We start from the raw sequence: 26,480 nt of genomic DNA, 5'->3' as shown, positions 1-26,480 counted from the left end.
GCATATTTGAAAGTCAAGAATTGATCTATTTGTTTCATCAATGAATTTAAAGACAGCTGATAAGAGTAGTATTATAGAATGATTTTCATAAAGCTTGTATTGATACTAAAAGTGTGCATACTACTTAAATTAAGGGCTTACCTTTGAGTGCAGTAATTCACTTCTTCAGACATCTAGGCAAGTATAATTTTGTAGGAATAGTTCTTCTGGGGTTCAACCGAAACATGCAATTTTGTAATGAGTTACACAGAGTTAGAGACATTATAAATTAAAGCTAAGAGGATTGATGTAATTGAGTAAGCCGTCTCTAACGTAGAAAGAGAACAAATTTCGCACCTCAATTTTCTTAGCACCATTCCATCATCGATTGTAGGTTCCAAATCACCAATATCTTTCAACTTAACATATATCAAGTCATCATAGTCTGATATAAAGCCAAAGTCTCTCTGACTGTCAACTAATTCAGTTAATTGAGCAAACGTATATATATCGCTAAACTCTCTGTCATTTATATTTCCCTTGACCATGGAGTTAAAATGTTCTGCTACTCCACCGACTTTCATTTGAAAAGGTATTGAACAAAGTTGTGAATCACTCTTCCGTTTAAGTTCTATAGTAATATCTGGGTATTCTAAGGTCCTTCCAAGAGTCAAATCTACCGTTGTCTGCCTGTAGTTCCGATACGTATCCATCTGGTATCTAAAGACTGCGTCTAGTATTGCAAGCACATTCAGCCGAAACGCATCAATTTTATCGGCTTTACTATTTTGGTCTACCACGAACACTGAAGGAACAGCAAAATGAATATTCTCAAGTTCTTCTATACTAATGTGGAACTCTTTAATTCTATGCATGATCTCTTCGGAGTTTAAGATACAGCCGCTGGATGGTTCAAAATAACCCAAGTATTCAGTAGACACATTACGGCGTAAGTATGAAGATACCAGACTCGGTTGTGATTTTATAAATGTTTGTTCTTCCATAAGCTTTGGTGGTTCTAATTTTAACATGCACGTTACACTGCATATGTCTTGGAAGAAGAATATTTTATCATGATTACTTTTGATATAATCCGGTAACCAAACATCTATACTAAAATATAGCCCAAAACGATCACGAAACATTAACATAATATCCACTAGAGTTCTCGTCGTTGGTTGGGAAAAACATCTAACTAAATGAAAATTAAATAAATGGAAAAGTAGATTGAGATAAGTCTTTCTAGGCATGTCGAGTTTATTATGTAAGCGTCTACTTCTTAAAAACTCGTCAACCTCTATATCATCTATGTGATTCTCTAAAAATTCATTAAACTCTGCTTCCAAGTGCTTAAATTGGCGAATCACTTGTTCATCCTCTGATAACTTGAAAGGATAGAAATGTTTATGAGTTTCTAAATGAGACTCCAAATGCTCAACAGCATATTTGAAAGTCAAGAATTGGTCTATTTGTTTCATCAATGAAGTTTATTTAACCTTACAGACAGCTGATATGAGTAAATATTATAGAAGGATCATAAAAGTAAGAGGTTATATTCATGATACTCTAATTTAGTAAGTATTATGCATACCTAACCTAAGGGTTTACCTTTCAATGCATTAATATACTTCTACAGACAGTTGGGAGGAATAGTTCTTGCCGGGGTTCAATCGGTAGCGCCAGAATAAAAATTTGTACATTATGCTTTAATACCTAATGATTGCATAAATTAATGCTAAGAGGATTGATGTAATTGAGTAATCCGTCTCTAACTCGGAAAGAGAACAAATTTCGCAGTTCAATTTTCTTAGCACCATTCCATCATCGACTGTAGGTTCCAAATCACCAATATCTTTCAATTTAACATATATCAACTCATCATAGTCTGATATAAAGCCAAAGTCTCTCTGACTGCCAAGTAATTCAATTAATTGAGCAAACGTATATATACCGCTAAACACTCTGTCATTTGTCTTTTCCTTGAGCATGGAGTTAAAATGTTCTGCTACTCCACCGACTTTCATTTGAAAAGGTACTGAATAAAGTCGTGAATCACTCTTCCGTTTAAGTTCGATTGTAATATCTGGGTATACTATTTTCCTTCCGAGAGTTACCGTTGTCTCTCTGAAGATCTTAAACATATGCAACTGGTATTCAAATACTGCCTCTAATGTTGAGAGAACATTCAGCCGAAAAGCATCTACTTTATCGGCTTTACTATTTTGGTCTACCACGAACACCGATGGAACAGTAAAATCAATATGCTTAAGTTCTTCTATACTAATGTGGAACTCTTTAATTCTATGCATGATCTCTTCGGAGTCTAAGATACAGCCGCTGGATGGTTCAAAATAACCAATGTATTCAGTAGACACATTACGGCGTAAGTATGAAGATGACAAATTCGGTTTAGGTTTTATAAATGTATGATCTTCCATTAGCTCTGGTGGTTTAAATTTTAACATAATAGTTAGCTCTGATAAGTCTACAAAGAACTTGATTCTTCTAGGATTTTTGATTGAATCCGATAGACTAATATCTGCTCGAAAACATTCAGTAAAAGTTCTACGAAACATTAACACAATAGCCTTAAGGGTTTTCGTTGTTGGTTGTGGAAAACTTCTAACTAAATGAAAATTAAATAAATGGAAAAGAAGATTGAGATAGGTCTTCTTAGGCATGTCGAATTCATTTTCTAAACTTCTACTTTCTAAAAACTCGTCAACCTCTATATCGTCTATGTGATTGTCTAAAAATTCATTAAACTCAGTTTCCAATTGCTTAAATTGGAGAATCACTCGTTCATCCTCTGATAATTTGAAAGGGTAGAAATGTTTATGAGTTTCTAAATGATTCTCCAAGTGTTCAATTGCATATTTGAAAGTCAAGAATTCGTCTATTTGTTTCATCAATGAAGTTATTGCTACTACTACTTAATGATCTAAAATATTTATTTATTATATATCTTAGAAAGTTTTATATGTTAAATGTAAATAAACATAATATATGTGGTAATATGTCATATCGCTGCATGGTGCTATATGACATCACTAACGCATATTATCAGTACAGATAAGATTAAATAAAATAACACTTATGCACGATAGTAGCGAGGGAAAAGTTCTTTCCCTTATCTTTGCCTTATAACTGTATTTGATGTCTTTCATAATAGATAACTTAATAATGGTTGTTAGAATATCTAGGGTGATATTATTATTAGCATCTAAGTTAATAATTTAGTTACATTTTTCGCAATCATCCTAATTCGAAGTATATCCTACTCTGGTATAGTCTATAAAATATGTTTCACTGAAGCTCAGCGTGAGTACATAAAAAGTATATAATGTCAAACTCACACAGTAAGTCTTATACAAAAGCTCTGTGTCTATCCCAGTGAAGCGATACGTTTGTAGTGAGCGAGTAAACGAGAAAGCTTCGTAAGCAGATTACTCGTACAGTACAGTAAGTTTGTATAAGCAGAAGTAGAAAGAAATATTCAGATAATAAGAGCAAATTTTGCTGGCAATAGGAACTAAACGCACTTCTTAACAAGCTGGTAAAGATCAGTTATTGACTTTCTCGCTAATATAGCACAGCCATATATAACAAAGAACAGATACAGTGATTAGAGAATGAGCTACACAATATCTACAGCATAAATATCATACATTCTAGTCTACACAAACCCTGGTCCTGATCCCATCTGACTCAACCAATCAGTTTCTATGGATCCTCCGCCATTATCGTCCTTAATATCGACAGGTGGGTTCAGTTGTTGAATTAAGTCAGTAGTGCCAAACCCTATATCGAGTGAGTTATTAGTTATATCTCCCTGAATCTGCTGCTGCTGTTGCTGCAAGTGTAAGTTCTGCTGTTGTATAAACTTCATCCGCTCTTGCTGGAGCTGGTACATATTGAACTGGTCCGGTTGGACGGTTTCGGCAGTGTCAAAGCCCATCATTACATCTTTGCCATCTGGCTGGCCCTGTAACATCTGGAACATCATCTGTTGTCGCTGTTGAGCCTGTGGATTGTACTGCTCCATTGACTCTCGTCTGCCTCCAACCACTGGTTGGTTCAGACTTTGATTCAGGTTTTGGTTTTGGTTTTGATTTTGGTTCTGGCTCTGATTCTGATTGTTTTGGTTGTTCTGATTGTTTTGGTTTTGGTTGTTCTGATTCTGCAGCTGCTGCTGCTGTTTCATGAGGAACTGCTTCTTCTGTAAATCATTCTGGTTTTCCATGCGCAAGAGACTGAGCTGGTAGTCAGTAATTGCCTGGTTATTGCTGGCGTTTGTACTAGTGTTATTGGAAGTTGTAGTATTGTTCGTAGGTACCAGCAGTCTGTTGGCTAGTAGAGGTGATTGTAACTGGGCCGACTCAGCAAACGGCTCCTTAATGCCTCCGTGTTGCTGTTGTGCCTGTTGCTGGAACTGTAACTTCATCTGTTCAAGTCGTAACTGTTGCTGATACTGATGGAGACTGTTCTTTGGCTGTGGTGGTGGCTGTTGCTGAGATACTGGTGGAGGCATCTTGCCATTATTGGATACTGGAACTACAGACGAATTCAATGATACGGACAGTTGGCGAGCATTGTTGGTACCTGTAGCCCGTTGCATCCTTTGTTGGAGGAGCTGTTGCTGTTGTACGGGACTGCTAGCAATATGTTGACTAGATTGCTGCGGCAGTTGCTGTGGTTGCAGTTGCAGTTGCAGCTGCATCTGCTGTTGGCGTTGATAATACTGCTGCTGCTGGAGTTGAAGTTGCTGCTGAAGCTGCTGTTGCTGAATTATCTGCTGCTGTTTCTGCTGGAACTGCTGCTGTCTAAGTTGCTGGAGTGTTGCCTGTTGTGGTGCTTGTTGTTGTTGCTGCAGTTGTAGATGCTGTTGTTGCGGTGGTACTGGAGGTTGTTGTTGTTGGAGATTAGCGACATTGAATATCTGGTTCAAGTTGGGATTCATGTTGGCTTGGAGTGTCCAGAGAATGATCCACCACTGGAGGAGGAAGGGGTCTGTTGAATTTTGCTGTGAGTTAGCGAGGAATTGAGCCTGAAGGTACTTATCATTAGCGAGTGCAGATCCATTAGTAGAGGACTCTTGAAGTAAGGACTTGGCGGAGTCATGAAGACCTAATTCCTGAAGGTAGTTGTAGAGGAAAGCCACGAGCAATTGGTGGCGATCACTCAGGTTCTGAGGGAGGGAGGAGTCCGAGGCTGCACCAGTAATGTAGGACGTTAGAACGTCATTAATAACATTTTGTTGAGACATCGCTAATCAAGTTAGTGATTGTTTAGGGGGACTATCAGAATTACTGACCGAATTAGTGAGTTAATGGATTAATCACTGAGACAGTTAGTGGGCCATATACTGGGTCAGTACGATAGTGAGTCAGAAATAAGTGGTTGACTGGTCAGTTACTGAATAGTTTACTGATTAAGTAAGTTGTAGTGAAGAAGCTATGAGGATCGACTCACTAAATTTAGTGAGGTAGAAAAAACGCACCGAATTTGAGAGAGTCTTAGTGAGGAAAAAAATATGTGGGGAGGTAGATTTAGACCTAGACGGAAACTGTGATTAGTGAGCTTAGTGAGGAATTGTTACAGTAGTGTGAGATAGTGACTCAATAGAGACTCTATATCAATTAAATATAGTTCCGAGTATCTAACCCTTAATATATCTCTTTCCTGAGTACTTTAAAGACTGAATGATTAGCGATTCTTCTGTGTAATCGCCAGCACATCGCAGCGGAAGAAAGTCCCGTAATTAAAGTTGAACGAATTAAAAAATATTATTTTTTGTGTAGATGTTGCATGAAAAATAAATCTTTATCAGGCGTAAACTTTAATTGTACCTATCATCTAGCATAATTGAGTCGGAACTGCGCAGACCACTCCTGCTACTAAGTGAATGTCGTCTAACAAAGCTACATTAATAGACACAGTTTAAATCATGTGTATATTAATAAATGTAAAATCATCTTCATGAATTATGAATATGAATATGTAATGAACATGAACATGAACATGCGAATGCGAATGCACTTGAACAGTAATCGTAGTCATATACAGCGTTGTAGTGAGCTGTTATATAATTACAAATGCAGAATGTTTTGTGAGTAAGAGACGAGAATCTACAAATTTCATCTGTATCATTGTAAGTGCACAAAGTTTGATACCATAACTTATCCATTGTTTTCAAAATGCCGTGAAGCTCGCCTTATTCTACAGTATTTACTCAAGAAATTTAAATAATTTACCAATACATTAAAGTATTCCCATAACATTCCAATCCCATAACTATAACTAATCACCATTTCTAAAATATCCAAATGGTAAATTAGGTTTAACCCCCCTTTCAATTTCATCTTTCTTTGTAACCAAAAACAGTTCAGGATACTCTCCAGCATCAAAAATAGGTATAAATTCCATCTTGGATTTATCATATTCATAATAAATTCCATGAATCATTAAATGTTCAAGATCTAAAAAGATTGATTGAAGATATTCCACAAATGGTTTTAATTGATGAATTATATATGTAGTAACCAAATTATCAATACTAGTATCTTCTAATCCATTAGGATCTCGAGTTAAATGTACACATTTACATAATGAAGATAAATGAAATGCATTATGTAAAGTATGTGGTTGACCTTTATAAATTGGATACCTATCACAATGATAAGCATAATCTTTAATTGGTATACAAACTTCTCTATCAGCTTGTAATTTTCCTAATATATACCCAATTAACATATAATATGTTGATTCTAAATCAACTGGTGGATTCTCTTCATTACCTTCATGAAGATGTCCATCAATAGGATGAAATAATCGTTCTAATTTCTCTAATACTAATTGACATCCCCAACACTGACAAGTATGTAATAAACTTTCATAAAAATCAGGCTTGTAATAAATAAAACTAGTAAGAAAATCTTGTAAATATAATTTCCGTAAATTTTGAACTAATGTTTGATTAGTCATTGAAAATAAGCATAAGAAGAATGCTTGAATTAATCTTTCATTTAATTTATTTAATAAATGGGTTGATAATCCGACAGTATTATCAAACATTTTAAATCCCGGAGTTGAAAAATCAATTGTTAGTCGATATAATCCACTCAAAGTCTTAATAAATTTACCTAATGGAGTTAAAATATCTTCTAACATTTGATGAGGTCTTAGCCAATCTAAATTAGGAAATGATTCAACTTCAAATGACTTTAAATTAGGTAATCCATCATTTTCACTACTAAATTTAGCAAAATCTTCAAAAAATATCTCAAAACATTTACAATCATTTAATCGATGTTCAACACAGTCTATTTTAAGGAATAGATGACTGAGATATAAGATATCTACTTTTTCATGAATCACCTTGAACGAAAGTCTTTTATCAATAGTCTGTAAATATTCAATAACATCTTCATTATTAATAGGCTTTCTCCGTCTTTGCTGAGGTCGAGGACTCTCAGGTTGATTAACCAAGGCATGATCTTCTTCAAATTCATAATCATTATCTTCTATATCAAATTCATTTATATGATCACTATCATTATCATTATCATCAACATCATCATTATTCTGTAAACCTCCAAATAGAATATCTTCATCATGATAAAAGAATTCATCATCAGGGGTTAACGCATTGAACAGTTCTTTATGAAAATGAAAGATGGTTAATCCCTTCAATTTCAATTTCATATCAGAATGCATTAAATTAATATTCTCTAAGATTTGTAATCCCAATTGTTTATTGGTAGAACATGTTAAAGTAAATAAGGAATTTAAAACATCAAATGGTTTCTTAGATAAATCAAATAATTTCTTTTCCGGTTCTAACGTCATAAATTCAGATTCATTAAGCATTAAAAATAAATTTGTAAGACATTCAGGAGCTACTGGAGTATATAAATCTCGACTATCTGTTACAAATAATTTAAATACTTTTGATCTAATATTTTCATGACTTAAGAAATTCGTTAATTTAGATATCCCCGTCAGGAAATCTATGAAAGTAATATGTAAGAAATTCATTACATTAGAATTCTTCCCGAAGAATTCAATAATTTTAAATTGGATATGACTTATATCAATAATTGAATCTCCATAACATTTATCAAAAATGAAAAACTTAACCTTTTGAATTAATTTGGGATTTAAATGTAAAATAGCAAAAAACTGTAATAAAGATTCAATATTAAGAATTATAGAACTATTCATATAACGGATCCCATTTTCACGAATATACTGAGATGAATCACCCTTATATCGGATAGGAAATTCACCATTAAGAATCACAGTAACTCGTCTGTATAACCTATTGACAGCAAGCTCATAGAATTTATGACATGTTAACAGTAAATTAAGTAAATCAAACTGATGAACATATTCAAATATATCTTCAATGACATTGGATGGCAATCTATTAATGATTGAATTTATAGGTTGTTCAATAGGTACTGCTTGAGCTTGAAGCAAATGATGAGGTTGATGAGGTTTGGATGTTGTGACACTAGTACCCTTCCCCTGAGCAACTGTTGATACTGTATTAGACTTACCTGTAGTGGTTAAAGCTGAAGATCCTAGTAACTCTTCACAATTAATCATTTTTGCATTCACTACGACTAATTAAACGGTTACTTCCATGGAATCACACCACCTATTTATATACCTTAAAATCCCTGAAAGTATTAAACAAATATTTGAGTTTTTCAGATTATATTTAAGACTCAACTCTATCTACTTCTTATTTAGTTAGAAGTCAATACTTTATTTGCCATAGTTATCGGTCTCACTACTCCTATTTTTCAGCTATATACGAATGATACGCATTTCCTGCATCCAGCTACAGGAAAAGAACTCAACTCCGGCGGATACCGCATTTGGTAAAACAGTTGCTGTTATTGTTGCTTATTATTTTTTTATTTTTATAACAATTCTATATAGTAGACTACCATAAAAATTAACTAACTAACTAAATGTAATGTAATGTCTTATAATTTGTTACCCAAGTTAACATGAATAGCTTTGGCTTGGGTATACATAGATAAACCATATTCTCCTAATTCTCTACCAACACCACTTAATTTAACACCTCCGAATGGAATGTGAACATCGGAATCGTTAGATGAATTGATCCATACCATACCGGCTTCAATTTCTGAGGCCATACTATGAGCAGCAACAATATCCTTAGTGAAAATAGCAGCACCTAACCCATATTGAGTTCCATTGGCATATTCAATAACTTCTTCATCAGTCTTGAATTTACCAATAACAACAACTGGACCAAAGATTTCTTCATTAACAATTCTCATGGTTGGTTTAACTTCAGTGAAAATAGTTGGTTTAATAAAGTATCCCTTAGCTAAGGCACCTTCAGTATTCTTTTCACCACCTAATACAACCTTGGCACCTTCTTGTTTACCAATTTCAATATAACTTAAAATCTTATCATGTTGAATTTTAGAAACTTGTGGACCAACAACAGCTTTACTGTTAAACATATCACCTTGTGGGTAATCAGAAATCACATGAGATCTGTATGCTTCAACAAATTCATCATGAACATCTTCATGAACATAAATTCTTGAAGTAGAAGTACAAATTTGACCTTGATTACTCATAATACCAAAAGCAGCCCATTTAACAGCTTGTTCTATATCAGCATCTTTTCTGATGATTAATGGAGATTTACCACCACATTCTAAAGTAACAGCCTTTAAATTGGCAGCAGCAGCTTGTTGAATTAATTTACCAGTAGCAGTAGATCCTGTAAAGGCAATTTTATCAACTCCCAAGTGGGAGGCTAAAGCTTTACCAGCAGTAGCACCATAACCACTAAGAATATTAACAACACCAGCTGGGAATCCTACTTCCTTAAAGATTTTAGCAACATATAAAAGTGATAATGGAGTAATTTCTGAAGTCTTTAAGACAACAACATTACCAGCAGCTAAAGCAGGAGCCAATTTCCAAGCAGCCATAGCTAATGGATAATTCCAAGGAATAATTTGACCACAAACACCATATGGTTCATGAATTGTATAAGCTAATTTCTTTGGATCATTTTGAATAACTTTACCTTGAACTTTATCAGCCCAACCAGCAAAGTATCTGAAACATGAAATACATTCATCAATATCATAAACGGCATTTTGCTCCTTGGTCTTACCAGAATCCCAAGCTTCAATTGATCCTATTAAGTCACGTTGCTTTTCAAATACATCAGCAACCTTATTTAAAAGATCACCTCTTTCAACTCCAGTAATCCTTTTCCAAGATTTAAAAGCAGTTCTTGCAGCTTTAACAGCCACATCAACATCTTCGGCTTCTGCAGCATATACAGAACCATTAATTTCACTAGTAGATGGATTAATTGAATCAATGGTCTTACCAGCAATAGATTTTACAAATTCATTATTAATGAATAAACCAGCTGGTTGAATATATTTTTGACCGTCTGGTAAAGTGACTTCGTATTCTAAAGGTAAAGTCATTGTGTATTATATATAGTTATGTGAATGTAGTATTACTTATTTTATTTATTAGCTAAATTCGTCCAAGGGCAATTCTTAAACCTTTTATAGCATTTAGTATCTTTGTGGAGAAGGCCAATTTTTCAGCGGCAGCGGCTCTGATAACTGAAATATTTTTTTGCCTTGGTGCCAATTAATATTTAGCGCTAAAATTATCTTTGATTTAGCTTATCTGATTACCCTTTATAGATTTATCAGGGCTGTCGATGTGGGGGTTACTATTAATACATTTCTTATCTGATTAGTATTAGGTAGTGGAGGATATTTATATCTTTTCTTGTAGAACCCTTGTACCTTATTACCCTAATACTACTATAGACATAGTAGTGAACCTTAGTAGTCGTCGAATCTACCGCGCAATCGCTGGATCAGGAAATTCAAAATCGCTCTCCTTAGTGGTGACAGCTCCTTCCCGATTAGGTATAACATTGCGAATGTTGGTTTGTGTTCCTTTTTAAGGGAAACAGTTCCTTACTAGGAAGACATACAAAGTCTAATGTCTTTTATTTAATTTTAATTTATGACATTCAACAGTCTTTTTGACAATATATTTAAGTCTATTTAATATTGAGCTGCTTTAAATTAAGGTCATTATTTATTTCGGAATTGTTGTTTTGTTGCAACCATTGATATACTTTTTGATAATCACGTTTGCTCCAATTTACTTTAACAGAGATTTTATCTTTGAACAGATTGATAGTATTCTCTAGTAAATCTGATTTACTATCAAAAAAGGTTTCTACCTCTCGGAGTTGTTCACTTGTAGCTAACCTTGATAAACATGTTGAAATAATTTCAAGATGTACCTCTGAACCAAACCCTACTTTTTCAATTATATGATCCCATTCAGTCTGTAACCATTTCCAAAGTAATTGGATTCCAGTTGGATGATTCCTTACACTATTCAAAGTATAAGCAATATCTTGTTGTTTTAATTCTAACACTAGTTTCAACACCCGCTCTATTATTGAAGGGCTTGTAAATCTGCCAAGACTAGCCAATGCATCATCTTCAATCTCTTCATTATCTGAGGAATGGTACAAGTTAAGTAATTGTTCAAACTCTTTTTCTTCACCATATTTAGCTATACATTTGAAGATAACTAAACGTTGATCTGGATCAAGTTCTTCTTCTACTTCGAGAAACCTTTTAAATTTACTCTGACAATATTCCACTACTGTTGGTATTCCAACAGTATATCCAGTCGAAAATATTAGATTCTTAAGTTGTTTTGTTTCGTAAGAATCTTCTTCTTTAACTTTGAAACAAGATTCAACTTGCAGACTAATCATAGTTCCAATGAAATTGTTTAGTTCCTTCATGAAATCATCATCAAAAATGAAAGCATCATAGACATCAAGTAAACCGTTGATAATTTCATCCCATACATTTCCATCCTTTTCATTATTCCATTCTTTTACTAAATTAAAGTAACAAACTGTCAGTATATATCCTGAAGAACTTAATACTGAACAATCGGCTAATAACCCCATACGATCCCTAACAGAAAGCTTGCCAAGCTTTCCAGCAACACCTAATTTTGCCCAGCGGTCTTCGGAATATGCTGTTCTGTAGAAACCTACTTGGTTAGCATTCAACTTGAAAAAGTCATCATCGGTATTCAATGCAATAGTTTTTGATTTATCCTTGAGTAAGATCAGTTTGTCTACTTCCTTGGATGTTTTAATGTTCAAGAAAACAGGGAATATAACTTCTTCTTCTTCAGGCTTGCAATCATTAGTTGAAAGAAATCTTCTCTGGGAAACAATAACTTCATTTGAAGAAGGGTTCTCTTCGACAGAAATGACAGGAAATCCTGTACTATTAACCCATACATCCATTGTCGATTTGATATCTTTCCCGCTCGCAGCTTCTAATGCATTCCACAAGTCATCATTGGTGGTGTTCTTCCAACTATGTTTAAATAAATACTTCGATATACCATCAAGAAATGACTCCTGGCCAATCCAATCTGCAAGCATGACAAGTAATGAGCAACCCTTTTCATAACTTATTGAATCAAATCCTTGTTCAATGTCATAAACAGTATTTAATGGAATATTAACTGAATGAGATGAGCGTAAGGCATCTTTTTGTAATGCAGTTTGTAGATTATATGTGTTATAAGATTCCCATGGCTTCCATTCCGGATAGAACTTATCAATCGCGTAATAGGACATCCATGTGGCAAATCCCTCCTTGAGCCATAAACCATCCCAAAATTCAATCGTTACTAAATTTCCAAACCATTGGTGTGAGACTTCATGAAATATCGACTCAGCAATTTCGTTTTTCAAGTAACTCGATGCATATTCTATGTCAGCTAGTAAACAATCTTCCTTAAATGTAATTAATCCAAAATTTTCCATTGCCAGCTTCGAAAAATCAGGAATTGAAATTAAATCTAGTTTAGGAAGAGGATATTTTATCTTAAATATATCTTCATAGAATGACAATGCTTTCTCTGCAACTTCTAGAGCGAATTCTGCTCTTGACTTTTGATTTGGAGTTGTCCAAACTTTAAGGGGAATGCCCAGCTCTTTGCTTTCAAGAAATTCTAACTCGCAAACAACAAAGGCAACTAGGTAAGTTGACATAAGTGGGGTGGTATTGAATATTACGGTTTTATAACCACCATCTTTATTAATAACTTTCTTAATGTCCATGTTTGATAAAGCAGTATATTTGTCCTTAATTGTAAGAGTAATATCAAATGTAGCCTTCATATCTGGTTGGTCAAAACATGGAAATGCAGACCTACAAGCAATAGGCTCAAATTGTGTAGCTGCAAGAAGTTGGATTTCATCGTTATCATCAGTATAGCTTGACAGATATAAACCTTTCATGTGGTTGTTCAATTTGCCTCGAAATTTGATAAACAAATCAGATTCATTTGCTGTAGGATAGATTTTAGTTTTAAATTTTATGGAATGATCTTCATATTCGGGATTAACATGTTCACCATTAAAAGTCGCTTCTTGGATATCTAAATCAGCACTGTTAAGTGTTATAAAATCGGCTTCTTCTAATACTGATATTTTAATTATTTCTGAACCAGTAAAAGTTGAACTGTCCAAGTCAATATTGAATTCCACATTGTAATTAATTGGAGTAACACTTCTAGGTAATTTCAAAGTCATTTTTGTATGATGAGTAAATCATTCTCACTTTCGTCTTTTCTGGATATATATGGATATTAATAGTCCCAATTTAGCTAATTGCGCTTTTCCGGCCACCTTAATACACGGCTAACAATAAATAAATTCTTGCATAATTTTTATTTATTTGATGATGCAGAATTGATCACATAGGATCACAAGAATGGTCATTCTGCTGGAGACAAGCTCAAAGTCGGCTAAAGTAGAATAGTATCCATTGAAATGACGTAAAATGAATGTGTAGAATTCGTTCAAGTTCATATTGGCTAAAAGATATCCGAGGCTTTAGCCGATTGGATGATTTCGACACACGAGCACTGTGGAGCGCATTATTTCTGTCACATTTAATCTAATTTCTTCTTTATGAAGCATGTCGTTTGGAATAATTAGTTTGAGAATATGTATACACTTTTGTGTTGCATTAGACCCCTCACCTTTTTGAGACTCACAATTCCATTTAAGCATACATTAATTTGACGTCATATGATAATTGTTTCAGCCAGGAATAGTATACCAAAGGAGCCTTTTGATCTGTGATGTGTTGTGCCAAGATAACTCTAACATGCTCTTGAGGGGATTACTTTGAGATAATTTGAGCTATTAGAGTGAATAAGTTTGAGGCTTGATGGCACATTTCCAATTAAGTTTCTGAAAGTGGACACAAAGCTTTTTGAATTCAAAATGGTTAAATAACTGGAGGTGTTAATTAAGGCTTGTTAGATGGCATAGAATCAAAATTAACTTAACTACAGAGATGAAAATAGCAAATTAAACCTAAACAGAGAAACCTTTAGTATTGTACTACAGCTAGTATGAAACTTTATATCAAAAGCTGACAATAACCAGAAATCAAAATGCAATTTGACAACTTTTACTTGCTTGTACCATGATCAGATCACTAGGAAGCTTTCTTGGTATCAAACTCTAGTTGAAGTCAACTAAATATTTCCAGAATGTTATTTATTGTGTAACAAATGGCAAAAACTATTTTTGCGGCAAGTACACAATAGGAAATTGTTTTAAGCCACATGATAGAATAAAGTTTCTAAGAAAGAACAAAAGATTTCAAACATACAATTATAAACAAGTTACGCCTTAGTTTCTACACAGAATTGTATGTTTGATCCGATTGGATATTTTTCTGATAGGTAGACTCCATAATCAGGTTTCTTCTCCTCATTTCCTCCTCATTTCCCCCTCTTTTCTATAATTTGTTCGGTGGAATACTAATTTCAAAAAAGATTCCACAAGTTAGCTGCAAAATTATAACATTTTACGCAATAGATAGGTACTAAGGCCATTATTTGGGTTAAATATAGTAACTAACACCACATAATCTTATATGTGGTTCGGGAATGAGCTATCATCATTACTTTTTAATTCCACGGCTATGAGAAAGCAAAAGAAAAAGGTACTTAAGTAGATCATTTCTTCTGCAAAATGTTAGAAGAATAAAGTACCACACAAACAAAAATAACTATTAATTTAAACAATGAAATTTGCTCAGCTCTTACTTATTGCTTCTGCAATTATTGCTACCAATGCACAGCTTATTCCCAACTTAGGAGATAATAAGGAATTGGATTTTGATTCAATCTCCAATCAACAGGACTATTTAATAGGCCAGTTAACCAAGCGTGCCAGAAGTGGTAATGGAAGTGATGGTCGTACCAAAGGTCAATCTGGAAGAAGAAGCGAGATTCCTGATGAAGAAGAGGAATTAGTCAAGCGTGCCAGAAATGGTAATGGAAGTGATGGTCGTACCAAAGGTCAATCTGGAAGAAGAAGTGAGATTCCTGATGAAGAAGAGGAATTAGTCAAGCGTGCCAGAAGTGGTAATGGAAGTGATGGTCGTACCAAAGGTCAATCTGGAAGAAGAAGTGAGATTCCTGATGAAGAAGAGGAATTAGTCAAGCGTGCCAGAAGTGGTAATGGAAGTGATGGTCGTACCAAAGGTCAATCTGGAAGAAGAAGTGAGATTCCTGATGAAGAAGAGGAATTAGTCAAGCGTGCCAGAAATGGTAATGGAAGTGATGGTCGTACCAAAGGTCAATCTGGAAGAAGAAGTGAGATTCCTGATGAAGAAGAGGAATTAGTCAAGCGTGCCAGAAGTGGTAATGGAAGTGATGGTCGTACCAAAGGTCAATCTGGAAGAAGAAGCAAGATTCCTGATGAGAAATAATCCATTTAAATTTTTATAGCTTTTTTATCATTGCAATTTAACAATGTTTGTTTATTCAATTCAGATTAGTATAAGATGACATATTCTCATTTTCGATTTTAAGTTGTAAGTTTGCACATTATAAGTAAACAGTCACCAGAAATATCTGTTTTATATACCAATTCTTGTAGGACCACTTTTATTTTCTTCGAAATTTTTAATGATTTCATACTTCTATTTATTTACAGCTGGTAAGTTAATTTAGTGATGCTTATATTTTTATAAAATCAACATTCTGAAACATAATAAAATACTCCAGCAGATTTCCAAACAGGCACTTTCATTCTAACTTTTTGCATTGAAGTTAGAACAGCTATTTGTTCAACAAAATGAGCCGATCTTTTATAATTTATAATTCCTGCCCTATCACATATACCAAAAACATTGAAGTAAGTGTTACGTTATTTTGAACTTTAGCATTTATATAGCAATACTATATTTAAATAATATAGTGCATGGAAAATATGAAAACTATAGATGGCTCGGTTTCAATAATAGATTTCCGATCGTAAATCCGAAACTAAAGCAAATTGCGACTCGTAAATCATTTTCAAAAACATCCATGCACACATACATACTTTGGATATATGAGTAATCCGCAAGGCTCCTATCTGAAAAATCGGTTAATAGATTTAGTTACTTAACCTTTATCAATTGTTAGTTTGTCTTGTACTTATATATCAAAGTCTCATTACTATGTCAGAATTTGCCAACTTTTCAGCTCAAAGTCCTGCTCACAATGAATTTCGTAGTGACACTTTCACTACTCCAACTTTATCAATGGTTCAATCTTTAACTCAAGCTACGTTAGGTGATGCTGTTTATAACGAAGATGATTCAACAATTGCATTAGAAAAAAAAGTTGCTGCTATTGCAGGTAAGGAAGCTGGTCTTTACTGTGTTAGTGGTACCCTTTCGAATCAAATTGCTCTTAGAACTAATCTTTTCCAGCCTCCTTTCAGTGTATTATGTGATTATCGTGGTCATGTCTATGTTCATGAAGCTGGTGGATTATCGACTTTGTCACAAGCCATGGTGCAGCCTATAAAGCCAACCAATGGTAGATATTTAACTTTAGAAGATGATATTTTACCTTACTTTATCCCAGATGATGGAGAAATTCATGGGGCTCCCACTAAGTTAATCTCATTAGAAAACACATTACATGGTATGATCTTCCCATTGGAAGAGATCAAGAAAATTTCTAAATTTTGTAAAGCTAATGATGTAAGATTACACTTAGATGGTGCTAGATTATGGAATGCATCCGTTGCTACAGGAATTTCAATTAAAGAATATGCTTCATACTTTGATAGTGTTTCATTATGTCTTTCTAAAACTCTTGGTGCTCCAATTGGTTCTGTTTTAGTCGGTGATAGAAAGTTCATATTGAAAGCAAATCACTTTAAGAAACAAAATGGTGGTGGTATTAGACAAAGTGGTTTATTAGCTACTATGGCCATAACTGCTATTGATGAAAATCTTCCAAAATTAAAGAAGACTCATGAATGGGCTTCAGAATTAGGTAAACTTTGTGATGATAATGGAATAATTTTAGAACACCCAGTGGAAACTAATTTTGTATTTATAGATTTAAAAGCTAACAAAATAGATCCTTCCAAATTAGTTGAAATTTCAAATAAGTATGGTGTTAAAGCTTATAGTGGTAGAATTTCTTTCCATTATCAAGTAAGTGAAGAGAGTTTTGAAGCTGTTAAAAAAGTGGTATTAGAAGCATTTGAGTATGCCAAGGAACATCCACACAATAGTAGTGATGCTGTTAGATTTTATAGTGTCACTGAAGACGAGTAAGTAAATCTATTGCTTAGATATATGCGTTTATAGATTTTTCTGTTTTTTTAACTAATAGACATAGACTGTTTGTTTTGCAATCCAATCGCATACTAAAAAAATGTTATCTCGCTTTGTTTTATAGCTTTTACTATGGTGATCTAAGAAACTCAAACATGCTCATTATAACAAGATGACAGTAGATCTATATCATGAGATTGATGAAGCCGTCCAGAAGCGGTTGTATCAAGATCTGCCCAATAAGGAGTCGTGTAACGTGTTGTTGTTCACCACAACTTTAACTCCCGAACTAGTCGACTTTTTAAGCAATGACTATAATTTCGAACTTGTTTTAAGGTTAGTAAATAACTTGAAAGAACAACTATATATATCGAGTATCAAGGATTCTCACCAACGTTTTAAAACACTAATACAAATCCTTTTCACTAGATTAATATTGAATTATTTAACTAGTGATTCAAAACATTTGTGGGATAAAATTAGGTTCACCTATAATAAATATGGAAAACCATCAATCGAGAATATGTCAGCTTTCACTTTTAACTCTTCAAGTTCTAATTCTATAATAAGTATCATTGTACAATTCAGTAATAGTGATAGTCCTATAGGTATAGATCTATCGCATGCCAAACAAAATGGGATATCACCTTCAAATTTTATCGAAGAGTTTCGACCAATATTTGGCTCTAATGAGTTGAAGTTATTACAGTCAATCGAAGACTCCGATAGTAAATATTTTACATTTAATCATATATGGACATTAAAGGAAGCATTTACGAAATTGCTTGGGTGTGGTCTAAATATCGATTTATCAGAATTTGACTACGATATAAGGAGTTCTTTACTTGAAGATATTCATACTAGAGATATACTCCACTATAGTTCCAGTAAAATGGTAAATGAATACTTACTCAATTACAATACAGATATTATTATTAATGTTTCAAAGCTCAAATCAAACCAAAATGCATTTCTATTATCGCTTGATAACTTTCATAATTTCTTCATATATTCGTCTATACTACAACCAAGAAGGGAACATGATTTACCCGTTATAATCACATTCATTAATCAAATTCCAATAGACAAAATACGATCATTTGAATTTAATATGTTGAACATTCTTAAAACATGCGTATAAATAAAATGAACTTCCGGTAAGTTACATAAGTTATTAGGGATATCTAATATACAGTCACAGTATAATCTATCAAAGTTTATGCAAGTAAGGCGTAAGAAGCTGCTCAGCCTCATAACTTAAAAATTAATTAGGGGCTATCATATACATGATTGCTTAAAACGCCTTCTTAATACCCATTTTGCTGGTATACTTTAACCCCTTCAAATTCGAACGGCTTTTAAATTTCGTGTCTTGGTTGAAACGGAAAAGTACGGCTGTATTTACAGCTTCTTCTTCTTTTAAATCTTTGACTCTATGGGTTACTAAAACATTAGTTACAGTCTTATCTTTATAATTTAAGTGGTAAATCAATTGAGCTAACTTGGTGGCATTTCTAGAAGGTTTGAGTTTTGCATCACTGTGTAAATCAATTACTAGGTTTCTGGTAAGAGATGATGTTAATAAATAATTTTCTTGCTGACCGAATTGAGAATCTTTTTCATATATATTATTGTTGAACATATTCAATTGATCTCTACCTAATTTGTATAATGTACCTTTAAAAGTTATCAGATCTTTTTCTGATTTTGTATTGGTATAAATCCATCTATAGTAATCATCTCCAATCTTGATATCAGATATAGGAAGTATATGATGCATGAGCATTGTTATCTTAGATGAGTCCTTAGTTATGTCATATTTTACATAAATTTTATTGGTCGTTTTAAAAACTTTACTTACAGATTTATTTTTAGAATTCTTTATACTTATATTTCCTAACGAGGATTTCATGAAAGTATTATTCTTTGTATATTCAAGAGTTGGTGCAAATGCCAAATCTCTTTTAGACAATTCCTTCATTGAACTTGAATTACTACTACTACCATCCAGATCTTCTATCCAATGACCGAGATTGTAAATATTGAATAATACAAGTTTCTCATCTGTAAGGGCTTCTTTATGTAAAAGAAATACTTTTTTAACATTCGCCAAATTACTTAGTGATACGGATTTTTCAGATTCTAATAATTCATGTAAGGCAGTTAACTCCTTAATAGTTGTCATAATTATACGACTTTCTTTGAATTGGTCAATTCAATTGAGTTAGAACTTGTTCAGAAACTATAAATGGAATATTCTTACAGATATATACTATAAAAATATCAATTACTAAAAATATCAACAGTTCATATTTCAATGATCGCTTACTTAACTCGTATGCAGCTCTTAAGATATACTTAACCACAAATTCCATTTTTTTATCACAATGATGGACTTAAAGAATTAGTTAGGAAAAGCTTTCAGTATCCTTCTAGTATGCTGCGGCGCTATTTGTATGCATAAAAAAAATATTCCGCTTGTTAATCTCTTTTGGGATTGTTCTTTTTTCTAACTGCCACGATTTACTAATTAAGTACCAACTTACGCTTACATAAGGCTGGCACGCACCGAATAGGCAATTGAATTTTCGATGCGTCCGTTCAGAATTGTGTACTTACGAGAACTTCATAAAGCATAATCACATTAAAATCGTATATATAGAAAGGCATTGGCTTGTAACCCTAAAAAGTGAGCTCAGTTAATGCAAGTCTGGTAAACTAAACTAATCATAAAAATAAACCTCATAGAACTTCTCATCGTTGTCGCCACATAATTTTGAGCACAGCCCTTAATATAAATGTAACACAAATCGAAGGTCATGCGGTTGCAAAACAGCAAGATGTCAGCATCAAACTATCAAAACAATGTATGTATCTAAAGCAAAACAACCCCCTTGCTACTCGTTAATCCACTGCGGTCCGATAAATTCTCGTATTTTGAATCCTCCATGTATTTGAACACAATAGTGGAATTGATAATATCATTTTCAGTAAGTCTTAAATTGTGGAGACTTCTCTTAATAACTAAGTAGGAGCTAATAATAGAAGTTTTCAAATCAACTTCATACTTAAACTCAGCCAAAATTTTGAAGTTAGATATTCTTTCATCCATTTGCAATGCTTCTTGTTGATAAGTTGGTCTTTTCTTTGAATTGAAGGTAGTTACTTCAAACATATTGGTTGGACTCTCCTGGGGAAGCTTATACAAAACGTATTTGAAAGAAAATTTTGTTTTAGTTTCTGCAGATGCTAAGAAACACCATCTGTAATATTCATATGCTCCATTTCCAACTCTTAAATCAACAATTGGCTCCTTATGGTCTACTAAAAGTGTCATTAACTCACCTTTCTTTTGTTCATAATGAATTAATTTAGCTGTCAATATCATATATTTATCAAAGTTCCTTAATTTTCTTTCCAAGATTTGAATATGTTGGGTCAATGTACTGGTTTCCAATACCATATGCTTTTTGGGATCTGGAGCTTCTTCACGTTTCAAAACACTATACTCGAATTTAGGAATAAATTTCATATCATCTTCATCCTTAGCTGAAGAGGCATTTTCTCCTTCCCAAACTATATAATGCATAGTTCCAACCTCAGTACCTTCAATTGGTTCTGTCATATCTTTTTTATCTAAAACATAAAATTTTTTACATCCATCTAAATCTAAGTCGTCAAACCTTGCATGTTTGGAATCTTCTTGAGCTCTGGGGTTCAATTGAGAAGAAAGGTTTTGGTGAATCAGAGTAGGTGGATGAGCTGCGATCATCATTTTGCTAATTTGTTAATTCTTTAATAAATTATCTTGGTGAACATATTCATTTACAATTACTTAGAAGATTTAACCATAGATCCCTTTATATAGTATTCAAAGAGTACATACAATTCTAAACTATAATGCTTTAGGAGATAACAGAATGGATAATCGAGATTTATCATACTTCACTGGCCAATAAGATAGCCACCTCTTATCTTTACGTTTATCAACAATAATTAAATAAATTTTGAGCCACTTTCAACCCATAAATGAATATTTTTGTATGAGAATATTCAAATACGGTGACTACTTGGTCACAGGGTCAGTGGTGTAACTTTAAATTACCTTATTTTGACACAAATGCGGAGAAGAATCTTTTTGTCTTCTGTTTGGGGTCAATAATATTTTGCGACATTTAGCATCGATCCCAACATAGTTGCTATTTGTAACATAACCAAGGTGTTTTAGGCTGTCGATGTGATATTGGACGACATCATTAAATCCACTTTAACCATCAAAATAAAAAGTAATTTTTTGTTTTCTGACTTTAATGTGGCAATTCAAATACATACTTACGGACTAACTAACAACTATAATCTTCCTCTACTTTTTTTAAAAGTTTAATTTAAGTACTGAATTATCTAAGATGGCAATTTTGAAGTAAATCCATACTAAATACCCAATTATCATTAATGTAAAGAGATCTTTAACCCCCTTATTTATGTGTGCCTTATTCTGTGAAAGTTATGTATTGCGGTGAGGATCTTGCCTGAATTTTTCAAATATCCAAATATCGAATGTTTAACGGTTTTAACAATAGCATTATAAAACTTCTTTAAGTAGATAAAGTCGGTAGTGTAATGGTTTCTCATTCAAGTCAATTGTATATTGAAAAGCATGAGAAGTTTTTCCACCGGTTTCTAACTGTGTTACCATCAAAACTTCAATCTGAGGACGCCAATAAGTTAGCCTTAATATACTTCAATCTTTACGGATTGTCTATCATTAGGAAGCTAAATTTTAGCGACGTAGAGAGGAAATTTTTTGTTGATTGCATATATAAAGATTATTTGTTGGATACAGATAAGTTTACGGCATTCCGTTCAACGGCTAACTTTAAATATGGAGGTGAAAAGTATGATCTACCAAATCTTTCATCTACCTTATTCGCATTACAAATTTTATTAGTATTGAAGAATGATTATTCGGCTAAATTGAATAATCATAAGATTATGAGATTTGTTAAATTGAGTCAGTTTCAAAGTGGTACAATGGAGGGATCGTTTGCGCCAACATTAATAAATAATAAGAGTATACATGAACCGTTTGGTGAGTCAGATATAAGACTCTGTTATATAGCTGCTAGTATAAGAAAACTAGTAAAATATGATCAATTGAGTGAAGAAAAAAGGATAAATGATATCAATGTCAATTCATTAATAAAATATGTCAAACTGAGATTAAACATCGATGGAGGATTTAGTTCTCAGATTAAAGATGAGAGTCATTTGGGTTATGTTTATTGTGCATTAGCATGTTTGAAGTTATTAGATTACGATTTTACGAAAGATGAAGAATTTGAGTCAGTACTACATTGGTTACTACAAAGACAAGTAGATTATCCTCAACCATTATATGAACACATAGATTATGAATACTATAGAGATGAAGATGTTGGAGGGTTCAATGGAAGAGAAAATAAACTCGGTGATACATGTTATTCATGGTGGTGTTTAGGAAGTTTACAGATATTAGGATCGGAATATTTGAATTTAACTAACTTGGAAAAGAATTATAACTACCTATTACAAAGAACGCAAAATGGATTATTAGGAGGATTTAGTAAAGATCCTCATTCCAATCCCGATCCATATCATAGTTTCTTGGCCTTAGCCAGTCTTTCCTTAACAAATGAATTTCCTGAACTAGAAGGTGTAGATGAATCATTAGTTATTACATCATCGCTGAAGGAATTTTGGATAAATCACATATCTTTTACAGATTAGAGAGCGCATCCTATTAAATAGAGCATAAATAGAGATCTAAAAAATTGCCTTCGTAAAATGTAATTACTGCGGAAAAAAAGGTTCTATTTTTGAGCATTAGTAAATGTCATACATTCCTTTGCTATTCAAAAGATAAAGACACATGAAGACAGTGTTCAGTCTATATAGGACACTTCGATGAATAATAGAGATACCACCATTAAAAATGAAACTACAGTTTTATCAACGACATCACCTGCCATAGTTATTGAGGAATCTTCAGCTTTAGTTAAAGTACCTAAAGCTAAAGTTCACTTAATCTCTGGTGCTATAGCAGGACTTACATCAGCCATAATGTTACAACCATTAGATTTACTTAAAACGAGATTACAACAACAACATCAAATTGAAAATAAGATAGTGAGAACTACAATATTACAAGAACTTCGTAAATTAACACAGATAAAGGATTTATGGAGAGGAGCATTACCTTCAACTCTTAGAACTTCAATTGGGTCAGGATTATATCTTACTACTTTATCTCATTTAAGAAGTACATTATCTACATATAAGGTAAATCATCATGTAACTCCTAAATCCACTTCAAATACATCAATATTACCAAAATTATCACATTTTGAAAATTTATCTATAGGATTTATTGCTAGAGGAATGGTAGGATTTTTTACAATGCCAGTAACTGTCATAAAAACAAGATATGAATCTAATTTATATAATTACAAGTCAATACTAGAAAGTATTAGAGGTATTTATTTTGATAGTCTGGCAAATGAAAGAAGTACTGGTAATGGATCATTCCGTAACTTTTTCAAAGGTTCGGTAGCAACTTTGGCAAGAGATTGTCCTTATGCTGGGTTGTATGTTCTATTTTATGAAAGCTTGAAGAATGAAGTATTTCCTCGAATTATAAATACTAATGAAACTTCTAATGGATCTCAAATAATTAATTCATCTTCAGCAGTATTAGCTGCTAGTATTTCCACCACTATAACTGCACCATTTGATGCAATTAAAACTAGATTACAATTAGCCGATAATAGTATGAATACTCATAAATCAATTTGGCAAATTACAAAACTTTTAATCAATGAAGAAGGAGGCTTCCGTAATTTATTTAGAGGACTTTCATTAAGGTTCGGAAGAAAAGGTATGAGTGCTGGAATAAGTTGGTGTATTTATGAAGAATTAATCAAAAGTTCTTATTTCACGAGCTCTGCAAATACTAAGGCTAATGCTACACTTGTATAAATAGTAATATCGTATATTAATTACTTGTAAATAGCTTAATTATACATAGACATAGTAGACATACATATATGTATGTATTTTCCTGTACACAGTGCCCCACCTTTCTTTCCCAGCCATCCTCGGGCCAAAATCATGACTCGCACTTCCTCCACTATTTCTGGAGAAAAGCCGAAATTTGTCAAAGGATTATATACCCCAGTACATACTTAAACTTGAACTTTCGGTAGACTACAAGATGAATGAGGATTTAGTTAAGAGTGCTGTAGCATTCCTTACTGATGCCAATGTTGCAGGATCGCCTCTAACTAAAAAGATCGAGTTTTTGGAGTCAAAAGGTCTTAATCAGTTGGAGATTGAAGAGGCAATGAAAAGAGTTAATGAACCAACTAGTTCTATTCAAAGTAGTTCAAGTAGTTCAAATAGTTCAACTAATAATATATCTGGACTGTCTCAGAGTATTGTTGCCCCACCTCCAATAGATTATTATAATGCTGCTCCTCCAATACCTGATAGATCTTGGAAAGATTATTTTATTATGGCTACTGCTACTGCTGGTGTAACTTATGGATTATATCAAGTTGCTACTAAATATATAATTCCAGCTATAATTCCTCCTAGTCAATCTAAAATTGACAATGATATTGAGTATATTGAACAAGAATTTACCAAGATTGATAAAGTATTAGAACAATTAACCAAAGATCAAGAACAAATTAAGAGTGACAATGAAAATAAATTAAAAGATATTGATATTGTTATAGACAATGTTAATGATTTCTTAAGTAAATACAATAAAGATAAACTTAAATTCGATGACGATTTAAGATTAATGAAATTAGAGGTGGACAATTTAGGTAATAGTGTTGAAAAGAATATGAAGGCTATTAAGGAAAGTATTCATGATGAATTAAGTGATGTTAATGAAGAATTACAATCATTAAAGCAATTAATTAAATCTAGAAGTTCGGGTGTTAATGGAACAGTGGCAGGAGGTGTCGAAAGAAAAATCGCTCCTGTATCTTCTATACCTTCAGCTTCTGAAATTTTAAGAAGAGCTAAAGAAAAGGCTGCTACTTCATCCACTCCACAATCTCCAAGCACTAATGTTAAAGAGTCTGAAACTACACCGGTTGAAAAGGCTCAACCTCAATCACAATCACAATCACAACCACAAACTTCTGCACCAACTCCACCTATTCCTGAACCAGTTCAACCAAATCAATATTATACTAACGAAGTAGGTGGTGCATCTTCATACAATGGTGTTACAGCTGCGGGTATCCCATCATGGCAATTACAACATAAGGAAGCTGAACTTCATTCAGATAGTGGTCATAAAGTTCAACCAGAACCTGCCTTATATGCAGCTCCAAGTGAAGAAGAAATTCAAAAGAAGATAGCTGATGTTGGTATTCCCTCATGGCAATTACACTCTAATGCTAACGCTAATGCTAATGCTAATGCTAATGCTAATACTTCTGGTGCTACTACCTCTACTACTGCTGCTCCTGCTAAATCCGATGATACATCGGCAGGTATACCATCGTGGCAATTGAATGCCCAAGAAACTGCATCATGAGTAAAGTAAAGTTCAAACTATGTAGAACCCCTCTAATTTTAAATAATGTTGTATGGTACTAATAAATGAACCCCTAACTAATTTAAGCCTATCACACTTAGCATTTAAAGCCAAACTGGGAACGGCGCGCCTGCCTAAATCAGCAATTTTTTTAAGTAGGGAAGTCTCGTCCACCT

General features: G+C 33.3%; 14 protein-coding genes across 14 annotated transcripts; 6 read left to right on the top strand and 8 right to left on the bottom strand. All coding sequences in view use genetic code 12, as the record gives it.

Annotated features, from left to right (window-relative positions):
- Window positions 1-242: 242 nt before the first annotated feature.
- RJT21DRAFT_111618 (uncharacterized protein) lies at window positions 243-1,457 on the bottom strand (the record flags this gene model as incomplete). The annotated part of the gene is made up of 1 exon (XM_064880012.1): window positions 243-1,457. One exon carries the CDS (start codon window positions 1,455-1,457, stop codon window positions 243-245), a length of 1,215 nt encoding a protein of 404 aa, XP_064741234.1.
- On the bottom strand, window positions 1,447-2,888 carry RJT21DRAFT_137502 (uncharacterized protein; the record flags this gene model as incomplete). The annotated part of the gene is made up of 1 exon (XM_064883296.1): window positions 1,447-2,888. The coding sequence occupies one exon, from the start codon at window positions 2,886-2,888 to the stop codon at window positions 1,686-1,688; it is 1,203 nt and encodes a 400-aa protein (XP_064741233.1). The 3' UTR covers window positions 1,447-1,685.
- Window positions 2,889-3,511: 623 nt separating this feature from the next.
- MSS11 (Mss11p) lies at window positions 3,512-5,439 on the bottom strand. The gene has a single exon (XM_064880739.1). It carries the CDS (start codon window positions 5,243-5,245, stop codon window positions 3,656-3,658), a length of 1,590 nt encoding a protein of 529 aa, XP_064741232.1. The 5' UTR covers window positions 5,246-5,439; the 3' UTR covers window positions 3,512-3,655.
- An 840-nt stretch (window positions 5,440-6,279) lies between these two features.
- Window positions 6,280-8,589, bottom strand: RJT21DRAFT_111615 (F-box protein; the record flags this gene model as incomplete). Its single annotated transcript, XM_064880011.1, has 1 exon — window positions 6,280-8,589. The coding sequence occupies one exon, from the start codon at window positions 8,587-8,589 to the stop codon at window positions 6,280-6,282; it is 2,310 nt and encodes a 769-aa protein (XP_064741231.1).
- Window positions 8,590-8,782: 193 nt separating this feature from the next.
- On the bottom strand, window positions 8,783-10,779 carry RJT21DRAFT_12930 (uncharacterized protein). Its single transcript, XM_064882956.1, has one exon. The coding sequence runs from the start codon at window positions 10,479-10,481 to the stop codon at window positions 8,976-8,978; it is 1,506 nt and encodes a 501-aa protein (XP_064741230.1). The 5' UTR covers window positions 10,482-10,779; the 3' UTR covers window positions 8,783-8,975.
- On the bottom strand, window positions 10,780-13,762 carry RJT21DRAFT_12929 (M1 family metallopeptidase). Its single transcript, XM_064882953.1, has one exon. It carries the CDS (start codon window positions 13,658-13,660, stop codon window positions 11,078-11,080), a length of 2,583 nt encoding a protein of 860 aa, XP_064741229.1. The 5' UTR covers window positions 13,661-13,762; the 3' UTR covers window positions 10,780-11,077.
- Window positions 13,763-15,170: 1,408 nt separating this feature from the next.
- On the top strand, window positions 15,171-15,860 carry RJT21DRAFT_4465 (uncharacterized protein; the record flags this gene model as incomplete). The annotated part of the gene is made up of 1 exon (XM_064884601.1): window positions 15,171-15,860. The coding sequence occupies one exon, from the start codon at window positions 15,171-15,173 to the stop codon at window positions 15,858-15,860; it is 690 nt and encodes a 229-aa protein (XP_064741228.1).
- Window positions 15,861-16,411: 551 nt separating this feature from the next.
- On the top strand, window positions 16,412-17,794 carry RJT21DRAFT_12926 (threonine aldolase). The gene has a single exon (XM_064882951.1). It carries the CDS (start codon window positions 16,596-16,598, stop codon window positions 17,709-17,711), a length of 1,116 nt encoding a protein of 371 aa, XP_064741227.1. The 5' UTR covers window positions 16,412-16,595; the 3' UTR covers window positions 17,712-17,794.
- Window positions 17,795-17,844: 50 nt separating this feature from the next.
- Window positions 17,845-19,058, top strand: LYS5 (holo-[acyl-carrier-protein] synthase). The gene has a single exon (XM_064882946.1). It carries the CDS (start codon window positions 17,884-17,886, stop codon window positions 18,850-18,852), a length of 969 nt encoding a protein of 322 aa, XP_064741226.1. The 5' UTR covers window positions 17,845-17,883; the 3' UTR covers window positions 18,853-19,058.
- On the bottom strand, window positions 18,930-20,107 carry RJT21DRAFT_12920 (uncharacterized protein). The gene has a single exon (XM_064882948.1). The coding sequence runs from the start codon at window positions 19,894-19,896 to the stop codon at window positions 19,006-19,008; it is 891 nt and encodes a 296-aa protein (XP_064741225.1). The 5' UTR covers window positions 19,897-20,107; the 3' UTR covers window positions 18,930-19,005.
- Window positions 20,108-20,427: 320 nt separating this feature from the next.
- On the bottom strand, window positions 20,428-21,909 carry RJT21DRAFT_12907 (uncharacterized protein). Its single transcript, XM_064882939.1, has one exon. It carries the CDS (start codon window positions 21,484-21,486, stop codon window positions 20,587-20,589), a length of 900 nt encoding a protein of 299 aa, XP_064741224.1. The 5' UTR covers window positions 21,487-21,909; the 3' UTR covers window positions 20,428-20,586.
- CDC43 (protein geranylgeranyltransferase type I subunit) lies at window positions 21,910-23,537 on the top strand. Its single transcript, XM_064882941.1, has one exon. The coding sequence runs from the start codon at window positions 22,332-22,334 to the stop codon at window positions 23,475-23,477; it is 1,146 nt and encodes a 381-aa protein (XP_064741223.1). The 5' UTR covers window positions 21,910-22,331; the 3' UTR covers window positions 23,478-23,537.
- Window positions 23,538-23,544: 7 nt separating this feature from the next.
- On the top strand, window positions 23,545-24,934 carry RJT21DRAFT_117546 (uncharacterized protein). Its single transcript, XM_064880738.1, has one exon. It carries the CDS (start codon window positions 23,655-23,657, stop codon window positions 24,723-24,725), a length of 1,071 nt encoding a protein of 356 aa, XP_064741222.1. The 5' UTR covers window positions 23,545-23,654; the 3' UTR covers window positions 24,726-24,934.
- On the top strand, window positions 24,935-26,418 carry PEX14 (Pex14p). The gene has a single exon (XM_064880737.1). It carries the CDS (start codon window positions 24,961-24,963, stop codon window positions 26,302-26,304), a length of 1,344 nt encoding a protein of 447 aa, XP_064741221.1. The 5' UTR covers window positions 24,935-24,960; the 3' UTR covers window positions 26,305-26,418.
- Window positions 26,419-26,480: the final 62 nt, after the last annotated feature.

This window comes from Scheffersomyces amazonensis (genome assembly GCF_036850825.1).
Source record: "Scheffersomyces amazonensis strain UFMG-HMD-26.3 chromosome Unknown RJT21scaffold_1, whole genome shotgun sequence".
NCBI classification, from domain to species: Eukaryota; Fungi; Ascomycota; class Pichiomycetes; order Serinales; family Debaryomycetaceae; genus Scheffersomyces; species Scheffersomyces amazonensis.
Note: the sequence above shows the minus strand (reverse complement) of the source record. Positions and strands in the feature narration are given on the sequence as shown.